The sequence below is a fragment of the Seriola aureovittata genome, chromosome 2 (genome assembly GCF_021018895.1).
Source record: "Seriola aureovittata isolate HTS-2021-v1 ecotype China chromosome 2, ASM2101889v1, whole genome shotgun sequence".
NCBI lineage: Eukaryota > Metazoa > Chordata > Actinopteri > Carangiformes > Carangidae > Seriola > Seriola aureovittata.
The window spans coordinates 13,013,704-13,026,044 of record NC_079365.1 but is presented as its reverse complement, the minus strand read 5'-3'; the positions used below and the strand labels follow the sequence as shown (position 1 = coordinate 13,026,044).

Sequence of the window (12,341 nt, the reverse complement as noted above, 5' to 3'; positions counted from 1 at the left end):
TAGTGTTTTAATGTTGTATCTGGCCCAAGTTGAACTAAATTTAATATAAAGTTTTGAAGTTTTATGTAAAGCAAAATCCCATATTAATAAGCTCATCTTATATTTGGTATGAAAAAGCTTAATTTGTAAAGTAACTACTAACTTCAGCAAAAAGTCAAAGTATTAAATAGCATAAGCTGGAAAAAACTCAAGTACCTGAAGAATATTTAAGTAAAATGCTAGAGAAAATGTAGTTATCACAATTATTTCTGTTATTATCATTTCAATTATTTTATTAAAATCATTTTGATTTTGTTCTTTGTTTTGTGCAAAAATCAATTTGAAAGCAATGGTGAAGTTTTTATGAGGCTTCATCAGTAGTTTAAGAGGCTTTTTTAAAATCAAAATTATAATCTCTATAGTGATACAGCTCAGCTTTTTTCATGTTCATGGAAACACAAAAATTGATTTGACTTACACTACTCATATTACATATATTACTGATCTCTGGAAGTCATTTCTACACAAAACAACAACTTCAGATCTCTTTCTGATGCTGGGAAGGGATCTCTTCACTTCCAGTATGGAGAGGAGGAGTGATTACAGTGGTCACTAACGAAAAAACGGGCACGTGATAATTACATTAAATTACATTAAAACGGCTTGAAAAAAGTGAACCTGTAATTTACATTGTCTAAAGCCACTGCTCAGTTCCAGGTCTTATCCAGCAGGGGACACACTGTGTCCTGTGTTTACTGAGTAGGTGTCAGATGTCCTGAGCTATTATCGCACTTATTCCCACCATACAGATGAGGAAGGAGTAGATGCTGCAGACGGATCAGTAATATGAGACTTTTATATAGAGAGTTTGGTGTAAGGTCTGTCATCTGTCACATCATTTTTCCACTATATACTGTTTATGGATTTGATCTGCTGTCGAATAATTATCTTATTTTCAGTATAATCTAAATTCAGTTTGTAGAAAGAAAACAGACATGAACAGTAAGATTGTGTAAATTAAAAAGATTTTTATTGTATAATAGCTCAAAATAGAATCTAACACAATCACTTCTGGATCACTTTTATGCTGAAAGAGGATGATGGACGTTAGGCAGGAAATCTGGATGAGTATACTGTCTATGCACGGCAAGATGGACAACCCAATCCAAGGTACTGAAAGCTAAGCAGAAGGGTTGTTTACACCAAACACTTTGATTCACAAAGCCCAAACAAGCAGGAAATTCATTCACTATCAGTCTCAAGGCAGAGTTTCATCTGCATGGAGAAAGTATGGTTCAGTCTGTGGAACATGTAGACAGGAAACATGACCAAAATACCCTGGAGGTCTGAGCTGCTCTCTCCTGTAAATACCTGTGCTTGGATTGAATCAAGTTTTCTTCAGTTTCAGTCCAGTGGTCATCAGCAGCTCAGACTTGTTTCTCCTGTGTTTGCTTTGTACAGCAGGAGTATGATTGTCCAGTTTAATTTCCCTTGTTAGGGTTTAGGCATTCTTTACAATACATCTTAACACAGAAACAATGTCAATATATATTTTATACTGTATATAAAATAAATACAAATCTCTTTCTACTCCATGTCTCTGATCTATGACTTTTCTCTACTAGCTGTGATTTTCAAAGTGTGTATTTGACATTTTGTATGTCTGTAGGTGTGTGTTTTTGTCTGTATTCGCATGTCCACAGATGTAATTATCTCAGCAGTCCTCGTTTATTTTCCTGCTCCGCTTTGGCTGATGTTCGTTGCTCCCTTCTGTCTTTTGTTTGATGATCAGAGCCTTGGGACTTTCGATTTCCTGGAGGAGGGTGCTGTTGACCTTTTCTGGCCCCTCACTCGGCTGAGTGTCCAAGCCCTGTCCTGCCAGCAGCAGCAGTATGAGCGCCAGGAGCAGAAGTGTGACTGCTGTGGAGGTCAGCTCTGGGCTTAGCTGCAGGCCGGGCTCAGGCTCTGGGACATCCTTTGTCCTGAACGACACACACTGAGGCTTTCTGCTCTCTCTTGATCTCCTGTTGGCATGCTTGGCATCCTCACTGATCCCTAAATGTAGACACACGCGATAAAATGTCTCTGCCTGCAGGTGGGTCAGGTTGAAACTCTGCGTGCCAGCCAGGATGCGTGTGGTGTATGTAGGAGTGTTTGAGTATATGGCTTGCCAAGACAGGCGAGTTGAGGGGAGGTTGCGCCCGCTCCGCCAGGAAAGGATAGCATAGTATTGTCCGACCTCCCTCACCTCCAACCTGGCATCCACGCTGAATAATGGAAATCTCTTCAGATTAGAGGACATTCCCCTTTTTCTTTTCTTTTCTCTGCTATGCACACCCACAGTAACGCTGCGTGTATCTGCTCCCAGCGCATTCTCAGCAACACACGTATACAATCCCGCCTCGCTGGGAGTGACCTTGTTGATCTCCAGAGTTCCCTCAGGCAGTAGCCGGTAGTGTTTGGAAGGAACACAGGGAGTATCATCTTGAGCCTGGCCGTGAGAAACGCTGGAGGCAGATGTGTGGTTGAATCCTTTAGAGGCTGTCAGGCTGTGGCCGTGAGCAGGAGCTGGTAAACCTTTGGTCGCGTGGCTGGGTGCAGGACCAAGTCTCAGCCCAGAGGGAGTCACCCAGTACAGTTCCGGCGGTGGATCTGCAAGACCTCTACAGTGCAAAACCAATTTGCCTCCCTCTCTCACTCCTACATAGGAAGGGAGGGAGCTGGTGGGGATCATGGGGAGGCAGGAGGCCGACATCTCCCTGGAAGACACCTCTCTCACCCTGCGGGCTCGCAGCTCTGGTGGTTCAGAGCACAAGGTGGCCTGGGGTTGGATGAAACGCACCATCCGAGCTGCTTGTGTATCTGTTTGTGTGTCTTTCTCGCTGTGAGGGCGAGAGGCCTCCTTGGCGGCCCAGTGAAACAGGCAGTCACATCGTAGTGGGTTGGAGTGTAAGCTGATCTCCTGAAGCCTGGGCAGGGAGAGCATGATGTGCTGGTGCAGAGCGCTGAGAGAGTTGGAGTTGAGCATTAGGCTCTCCAGCCTGCTGAGCTGAAGGAACGCCTGCGGATGAATGTAGGACAGACGTGGATTGTTGGTGATCTCCAGCTTGGTGAGCTCTGGAAGATTCTCCAGTGCAGCTTTCTCAATAGAAACAAGCTCCTCCATGTTGTTCAGGCCGAGCTCTTTCAGGTGGATCATGTCCCGGAAATCTCCCGTCTCGATCAGTTTGATGCGGTTCTTGTTGAGGTCGAGGAACTTCAGTCCCGGCACTCTCTTCAGCGCCTGTGTGGGAACCCTGGTCAGCAGGTTATCATAGAAGGAGAGGCTCTCCAGGCCATCCAACCCTTCCAGTGCTTTTTCAGCCAGGCCTCTCAGACCCATACCACCAAGGACGAGACTCCGGAGGGATTTCAGGGCCAGGAAGCCTTGCTCAGGAAGAGCCTCTACAGGGTTTCCCCCAAGCATGAGAACTTCCAAGCGGGGCAAAGCCCTGAACCACCGAGGGTCAACGGTGGTGAGTCTGTTGTTGTTGATATGAAGACGGAGCAGGGAGTCCAGACCGGTGAAAGCCCCAGGTGCTATTGAGTGTAAGTTGTTGTGGCTGAGAAAGAGTTCCTGCAAAGCTGGCAGTGAGGAGAAGGAGGCCTCAGGGAGGTGACTGAGATGATTTTCCTCCAGGTGTAGAGACAGCAGAGAGGGCAGGGAAGAGCTCTGAGTTATTGACCTGACACGGCTGAAGCGATTCTGGGAAAGGTCAAGGTCGGTGAGGTTGGGGAGTCCGTGTAGCGCTGCAGTGTTGAGCTCAGAAAGGAGGTTACTCTGCAGGCGCAGGGTGTGTGTGTCCGGGGGTATGGGGAAGGGGAGCTTGGTCAACAGCAGGTCGTTGCAGTCCACAGTGGGAGCTTCATGGTAGACTGACTCAGGGGAGAACCACGGCTTGATCTGGCACACGCACCGCACCGGGCAGGAGACATGCCATGGTAGCGCGTGAGGTAGCGAGCCCACCGCAGCGCTGGGCACACACACTCCAAAAAATACACACAGGAGACACTGTGACTGTAGAAGCACTAAAGTCGGCCTCATAATCTTCACAGGTCACAGGAGCTAATTCAGACAAGGCGAGGAAGAGTTTGTTATGAGGAACTGAGATGGATCATTTGGACCACAGATGTGTGTGAAGTTGTGTTTTTAACAGCTTCAAGGTGTGTTTGCAAACTGTGAAAGGCAGGCCAGATGGTGCTGTGTCAGTATTCATAAAGTGGTAACCATCTACACGAGCTTCAGACAGAGATAAAAAACTGAAAACTATCTCTTCCCCCTGTAGCGAAGCTTGACTCTGCTATATCAAGAATATTTTTTGAGTGTAACTTTGATTGCAGTGACAGAACAGGGACTGCACAATAGCTCAGTAATGGCCTTTGCTGTCACACCATCGATCGATCGACCGACATCCTGGCCACAGGTGGAGGACTCACAGCTCGCAGCGTGGCGGCTCACTGTTGTGTCAGAAAAAGAAGAGAGAGAAACAGAGATTCAGAGAGAAACAAAAGACTGAAGTCTGTTGAATGCAGTCTGTTAAAATGTGAATGTGTCATTTGAATACAGACGCTTTTTAGAGCATTATACCTCACCAATTCCCAAAATTAAGTGTTTGTGAATTTGCAAAACATTTGGGCTGTGCATTTGATGCTTTAGCAAGGATGTATTATGCAGACTCATACAAGAAGGAATATTCTATAGCTGAGGATGGATGAGAAAGGGAATAGAGGTGCTGAAAAAAACATGTAGAGGGGAGTTGCTATTTTCTAAAGGGGATCTGGCTTTTACTGTAGCGGCACATTTAGACATGGAAAGAGGAGTGATTAGCGTAGACAGTCACGAGAAACAAGTGAGAGAAAGAAAGAGAGAAAGAATGGAGGATATGTGAAGGAGAAACAGAGAGAAAAACAGTGCTCCGCTGTGATCCCCCCGTGTTACGTTCCGCCTACAGGAGCGCAGGTAAATGTGCAGGAATGATGAAATCGTGTAGCATGTAAATATTTCATGTCAGCACTTCACCCTCAGTGCCTGTTACAACACAGCGTCCTGCTAATGTTATTTATTATGCAACAGTTAAAAATACCCCAAGGAGCTTTTATATTATCAGCCCTCTGTACTTCAGGCTATAATAGGAAAGACTGTGTGAATGTAGCTGCTGCTGCAACAGTTACACAAAGACAGACACACACACACAAACACACCAGGGTTGCATCAGTATTTACATTACAACATTTGGCAGACTCTCATACCCAGAGCTAGTATGTATGGTTCAATTAACTACTAATCATAGACATTTGGTAGCAATAGTTCAAAAACACCATACAGGGGAAAATAATATGTGTAGTATTCTCCAGTGTCCACCTGCTGTTGAAAACACATTTTGATTGTACAAAGAGTTTCAGGTTATTCCCTCTAGAGTAAAGTGGGACTGAAAACACAGGCCAAAATGTGTGTTTAAATCAATTAATGCTGTGGGCTACAAATTGTGTATTACATTTCACAAAATCTGCATTATTGATTTGTGGCTACTTGGAGGCAGCACGACGGGTCTTCACTGTAAACAGTTGTCAGATATGGCTGGAAACTATGCTGATGAGAGCGCTCAGAGTGAACCATACCAGTAAAACATGGGGAATAAAACCAAAACAATGAGCTGAGAGATGTGAAGTGGAACTGCAGAGTTGGGTGATATCCCTCTATTGGTCCAAAACTACGATGGACACCTTTAGCGATGCACATATAGGTAGTTATTTCATTCATTGTTGATATAGAAGTATTACTCAATGTGGCTTTAAGGTTCACCAGCTTCACTGAGACATCCATGTGATGAATGTGTTTTTGGGTTTGTGCACAGTAGAAGGGGATGCTTGTTAAAGGGTTAAATGACATTATTTCTGTCAAAGGCTACAGACAACACCTACACTGGTTTGTTGTAGGAAGCATTTAATGTGAATGAATTCTACACTGTGGTTAATGCAAATCAAAACCTAGATGCTGATGAGCATCTGATAGATGCTAAGTGAGTTTAGTGCACGGTCATCTTAATTTTTAAGCACTTACTTCTATGCTAGCATTTTCATCAGATTATGTTGTATGTAGTTATATATCTAATATATAATCTATGTAGTACTTTTATCTAAAGTGCTTTACAATATCCCAAACTCACACTCACACAGAAGTTACCTTGCAAGGCAATTGTCCTTCCTCAAGGACACTTAATGAAGCAAACATTTTGAGAGAGATGATGTTCCCTCTTTTCTAAATGTTATTTTATATGATTTTGATTTTTTTTTTACCCTGATAAGAAAAAAAATCCATGGGGCCAATATATGAGTTTTAATTAAAGCTTGGATAATAATCACAAAATGTCCACTATCATTAGTATTTAGTAGTATCTAAAATCTAATGTGTGAGAAACACACAGACACACTGACACACACACATGCCAAGAAGCCAGGCAAGGCTTACTGCATAGTTTCCATGGAAACAAATGTCCTATCCTTGCGCCGTCTCAGTGTTTTGAGGTTTAGTTCGGAATTTGTTTTGGTCCAATCTGTGCATCACTCGATGAAACAACAGGGGCATGTCTGCATTTCCACCATCATCAATCTCTGTTTATTCTACAGACACAGCTGTGTCCATTTTCTGCGGTGAAGTTCTGTGTGATTTTAAAAAAAAAGTTTTATATTAAGTGAACTTGTAACCTTTCTGGATACAGTTGTAAAGTGTTTCTGTTCTGCTGCCTGGGGTCTGCAGCCTGTCAGCTGATGAGCAGAAAGTGTGCCGTGTTTTTTTTTCCAATGACAAGCAGGAGAAAGAAGTGACAGGTGATTCAATGCAGCACATTTATTGAAAGAAAAAAAAGGCTGTTAGCATTCAAACACCATGTAGTGTAATTGTATAAGCAGCGGAAAGTGAGCAGTTTGTGTGTGAATAACTGCAACAGTAAAAAACAGGAGCAGTTCTCACCTCCTGGGGCTCTTCTTACTCTTCTATCAGCCATTCGCTTTCATCTTCACGCTCTCATCTTTTCATATGCAACCTGCTCAATAATGGATTTATCATTTAATTTTGATGCCTCCTCGTTTTTGTCATTTGCTCTCAAAAGCTCACAGTGTTTTTTAGCAGGTTCAGGAAAGCAGAACTGCGTGCTGATGTGTGTACATAAAGGACTTGTGCCGCCTTGCAATTTCAACGATTCAGAAAAGGAGTGTGAAATAAATCTGTATGACTCAGCGGCTACTTTCATAACGCCGTCTCCTCCTAGCTCTCCTCAATCTTTTTTTCACTGTGGATAAATAGACAGTATTTTTCCTCATAGTGGCCATTATTTCTCCCCTCCTACTCTTCTGACTAAGATTTCTTTGAAAGTTTAGTATACGACTGCACCGTGGCTCACGTTATCCACAGCAGTACTCCAGCCACTGAAGGATGACTAATAGTTACAAAAAGACAAAGCTGCACTGACCTTAATCCACAATCTGAAGTGAGGGGCCCTCCAGTCAACAGCTGAGGAAGAAGGAATTTTCTTTAAACCTCATAAACACTGCAGGTGTATTTATTGATCTCAGTCAACATAATGATTGAAATGTAATTATATTTATTTATTTATTTAAAAAAAAGAAGCTATATAGATACAGATGCATATAAGTCAGTCAGAGTGTTGAGAGAAAACTATAGATAAAAGTCGTACAGTAAATGGATTGTGTCAGAGAGTTGTCTCTTAGCTACTGTAGATTGTAGTGGTAATGAGAAACCTTGGAAGAGTTGATGAATTGATAAATCTCTCGTCAGCAAATAAACCAGCAACTGTTCTGATAATCAAATGATTGTTTCAATAATTTTTCAAGCAAAAGTGTGAAACATCTGCTGGTTCCAGCTTCTCTAATGTCAGGATTTGCTATGTTACTAAACTGAATATTTTTGGGTTATGATATTATCACGACATTTGATGATTTTGCCTTGAGCTCTGGGTTCAGAGTTCCTAATGCACCATATAGGCCTAGTGCATAAAATCACTACATGTATTGGACATCATTATTTACTGTATGCCACAATAATTACTACACCTGGTATAGTTGTTTTCTACAACACCTGTTCAGCACATAACACAGCTGTAACAGAAAGCCTGCTCAAACCTTACTGAAGCGCTAATGCAGATATGCATTAATGAGGAGTCTAAAGGCTTCTGCCAAACCTCTAATCTTTAAAAAGATACTACTTTGCATACCAAATATTGTTCATAGCCTTCCTCAACCCAAAACATGTAGTGTAAGTTTCTAGGTCACTTATCTATCCATGTTTCTGCCAAACAGATTGTTCTTGTTTCTTTTTCTTCATAGCCTGTTTTGAACATTTTTCTCACATACACATAAATGGATCTGTTTCCCTCCTACACACTCACCTGCTCACCCAATACCTATGCAAATTTGCTAAACCTCCATTACTACCTACACATACCCTGGACTGTAAGTGAAACAAAAAATAATGAAGCTTATATTAATTTGGTTACCTTTGCTATTCATTTGTGTGAGCACCTCACTGAGTAGAACACTTCAGCATCCAAGATGATGTTTACATTTCAGGTACTTTGATGATTGGGGAGATGTAACAGACACTTGAGAGATTGAAGAGAGGAAGACAGTCCTATAAAATGATGCAGTGTGGTTGAACAAGGTGGCTTAAAGGCACACATTAAAAGCTTACACAATTACAAAATCACAAACCTTTGCTTTCTAACTTTTGAATTTCTTTTGGTGGAAGTTCTGGACAGATCAATCCGACATTTGAAATGCTAAACTAAAGCTCTTTATTACTTTCTACAAAGCACTTCTTGCAGTACAACTTGTGTTGTACAATCTAGATCAAATTAAGACAATTAGGTGTAAGATAATTAATTAGATGGTCATCTCTATCCTCTAATGAACAACTATCTGAAAGCTTGAAAGTTTTCAGAATCCCTATTAAGGTGAAAAAGAAATCATAATTGTGCTATGTTATTGTCCAACAGTCACATTCATGCTTCTGCAGAAGTTAAAGTCAATGGTGCCTCTCCTTCATCTCCATTTGACTTTGCTTTTTCCAGTGTAACAGGAAGAGAGAGCCACTGAAAAGCTTTTCAGACCCACATGTTTTAATGGTTAGAGGAATAAAATGGCTACTGAGTAGAAATATAGGCTTTCATGAGATGGTCCATTGCATAAGGTTTTTTGCTGTGCTGCTACGACACGGAGAGACACTGCAACAGGGCAGAATAGAGAGAGGGAGGATTTCGAGAGCAGAAGAGAGAGGGATTCATGACAGAGATAGAGGTGCTGGATGCAGATCCCCAGGAAAAAAACAACAAAACAAAACCAAAAAAAAAAACAGAGACGCATTCCCCTGCAGCTGAATCTGTCCCAGCATGCACACAAACCAACATATACACAAACTTATGCTTATATTTATTTTCCCCCCATGGCCACACAGGAACCCCCCCCCCCATATTTCTCTATCTCTAACACACACCTGCTACCATCACCTTTGAATGTGCGTGCATGCATGTGTGCACGAGTGACTGCATGTCTGTGTGAGTCCTACAGTGTCCTGTTAGCCTGGAAAATTCTGTCAACATATTTCATGTTTTTCTTACCGCAACAGAAGCGCCGACTACATCTCTCTCTGTCATTTCTCGCCTGCTTCATGTGCTGTCAGTCTTTCTTTGCCAGTGCCTTTACGTGCTGGGACGCTTATTTCTTCTTCTCCCTCTCAGTCACACGTTTGTGGATCTCTTAAGATTCCTGAAATATCACTTCCCTGGCTCTCCCTCTCTCTGGAGCTGAAGAGAAAATTGGCACAGACTTAGTCCCTCTCTCTCTCTCTCCCTCTCTCTCTCTCTCCCTCCAGCAAAAGAGGAGATGAGGTGTGTTCTGCAGCAGAGCTTCTGTCCCTCTCATCTCTCCTCCTCTCTTTCTACTGCCTGCCTCCCTCTCTCACTCTTTCTCTTGCAAGCCAAGGGAAAACCACTTGCGTTAGTTACAGTGTGTTATTTTTGCTGGATGAGAAGTTTTTCTTTGGCTCCTGGTGGCATTTTAGTTTTATGCCATCGTCTGCAGATTAAAGTCCTGCTCATAATGTCAGGTCCTAGGTAACGAAGCAGCAGAGACAAATCATCATTTTGGTATTTCAGTATGTGTAGCACAGTATTAACACACTGCTGATTGTCTGAAATTCAACCAGAATGTGGAACTTTTTTTTTTTTCAGAGCTGAAGCCGTTTCTCATCATTTCGTTAAACCGACTTGTTGAATTTCATTTCTCTTGTGTGGAATTGTCTCTACATCATTAACTGCATAACATGATTCAACTTCAAGCTCCAACACGGTTTTAATTGGCCTTATTTTAATGGCGTTAAAAAGAGAAAGCAATATGGAAAAGAAGCATTTTACTCTGGGTACTAAGAGTCTGAGTGTAAACTTTATTCTGTTTCTCTGATTGCAACAGTCTCAGTCTCCTCATTCTGTTTCATATTGTGTTTTAAAGTCAGAACAGCTCTCCTAACAGCTTCTGTATAAGTTCTGTTTAATGCCACATTGACAGGTGCTGGCAACTAATTTAGCCCAGTATGTGTCCAGACAATGAAAGTCTCTCAGACTTACTGCGGCATGTAAACATTTCCAATAACCTCACCATAGCTCTGTAAGGAAGAACTCATGTCATTACTTTGGCTGTGCATTAAAGAAATGGAGAAGGCAATACAGTTTGACTGTGGTGGAATGGAGGTGTAACTCTACTCTGTGGATCGCTCCAGGCTGCGGCAATTCGGCAGTAACATGATAAATAGCGTGCATGCAGCATTGTAAGTAATCCCCTGTGGGTTTTAACTTGGAAGTAAAAGACACTCCACACTTCATACGAATGGTGTAAAGCAGGTGCAGACTGAAGTGGAGGTTTGTGCAAATTGCACCTGCAGTTACAGCAGTGAATAACATTTAAGTATTGAGAGTAAATGTGACCTGCAAACCTGAAGCAGACTGTCAGATAAATGCAGTGATAGGATGATGGGTGAGGTAGACAGCTCAAACAGCATAACTTAGGTGTTTTTCACAGTGGTTCCCAAATCAGTTTGTACTAAGTCTGAAGTTTTGCCACCTGTCATGAATCTGACAGGTCCCAACACAGAATTGTGGTTTTGGCCAATGATTTTTAAAGCTGCTATAATCAATATTAACTATTAATTATAATATTATACACAACAACAATTATAAAAGTATCAGCTGGCTATATGAAATCTCTCTCAGAGAATTAGAGATTGTTTATGTTCAAGTGATAAAGCCCTCTAGTGGCTGTGATGGTTATCATGTGATCAAAGGAGGAAGTCACAAACAGAGTGACAAAGTCCTGAGGTCGTGCGAATCAATAAAACGTCGCTAATTATTTCCCATTTCCGAAACAATCCATTTTTTTCTTTTGTTTTTTAAGCATGATCATTTACTGATTGCTGCAAATGTATTCAAAGTGGTGCAATAAAAGAAAAAATTCAAAGAGTTTTATTTGATGTGTGTATGATTAAACATTCAGACAGTGTGAAATGACACGACATCCAGTCTTTATGGGTCAAACGATGCTGGCAGCGGACACAAACTTGCATGAGAACATACATTTTTTATTTGACCACTTAGAGAGATTGTTACATTAAGTGCTTCTAAAGAGAGAACTGAGGTACGTTGTATGGAAAAACTGGTCAGTGATGAAAAATATGTCAGTGGTGAGACACAGCAGACTGTGTGAAGATCAGCTGAGACTAGTGTAACTACTAAAAGTTGCCTTTCACTAATACTCAGATTTCAAGTTGATTTCAAGGACTGCTATAGCTCCCTATTCATCCATGTCCTTTTTCTTTTCATTGGAGTTCACATTTACAGAAAGTAGTGGGAGGGAGGGTGTGTGTGTGTGTGTGTGTGTGTGTGTATTGAGTGGGTGTGTGGTTACTGAAAATCAGCCAGAGTGGTTGTGAGAGAAAGAAAATGAGGATAGAGAGCCACTGCAGAATACACTGTGAGACGAGAGAGCAGGAAAAGAGAGGATGTGAAGAAAGGAAGAGAAGAGAAGTCAGCTAACGTATTAGTGTAAAGCATGTTTGCAGCTTGAGGGCTTATATTAATGTGTACTGCGTGTGTTTGTGTGTGTGCATACATGTCCATGTGTGCATGTGTGTGAGAAACAGTTGGACTTGGTCTCTAATGGCTTTCCCCTTCATTTGCTTGATTCATTCAGGAGCCAACACACAAAAGCACACACACCCACATGCCCTGCTGACTGAAAGGCAGCAAGGATAAGTGGTA

The 12,341-nt window shown here is 41.9% G+C and overlaps 1 protein-coding gene across 4 annotated transcripts; it reads right to left on the bottom strand.

Moving 5' to 3' along the window:
• Window positions 1-987: 987 nt before the first annotated feature.
• Window positions 988-9,946, bottom strand: LOC130161491 (leucine-rich repeat neuronal protein 2-like). 4 transcript variants are annotated; one of them, XM_056364837.1, is made up of 4 exons: window positions 9,651-9,946; window positions 8,532-8,665; window positions 7,488-7,528; window positions 988-4,476 (listed from the first exon to the last, which is right to left on the bottom strand). In XM_056364837.1, the coding sequence occupies exon 4, from the start codon at window positions 4,061-4,063 to the stop codon at window positions 1,694-1,696; it is 2,370 nt and encodes a 789-aa protein (XP_056220812.1). In that variant the 5' UTR covers window positions 4,064-4,476; window positions 7,488-7,528; window positions 8,532-8,665; window positions 9,651-9,946; the 3' UTR covers window positions 988-1,693. The 4 variants fall into 4 exon arrangements, with proteins under 4 accessions (XP_056220812.1, XP_056220822.1, XP_056220831.1 ...); XM_056364847.1 differs by having other exon boundaries at window positions 8,532-8,636; XM_056364856.1 differs by lacking the exon at window positions 8,532-8,665.
• Between the last annotated feature and the right edge of the window lie 2,395 nt (window positions 9,947-12,341).

Excerpts from the sequence above, each read along its gene's own strand:
- LOC130161491 (XM_056364837.1), bottom strand. The coding sequence starts at position 4,063 with ATGAGGCCGACTTTAGTGCTTCTACAGTCACAGTGTCTCCTGTGTGTA.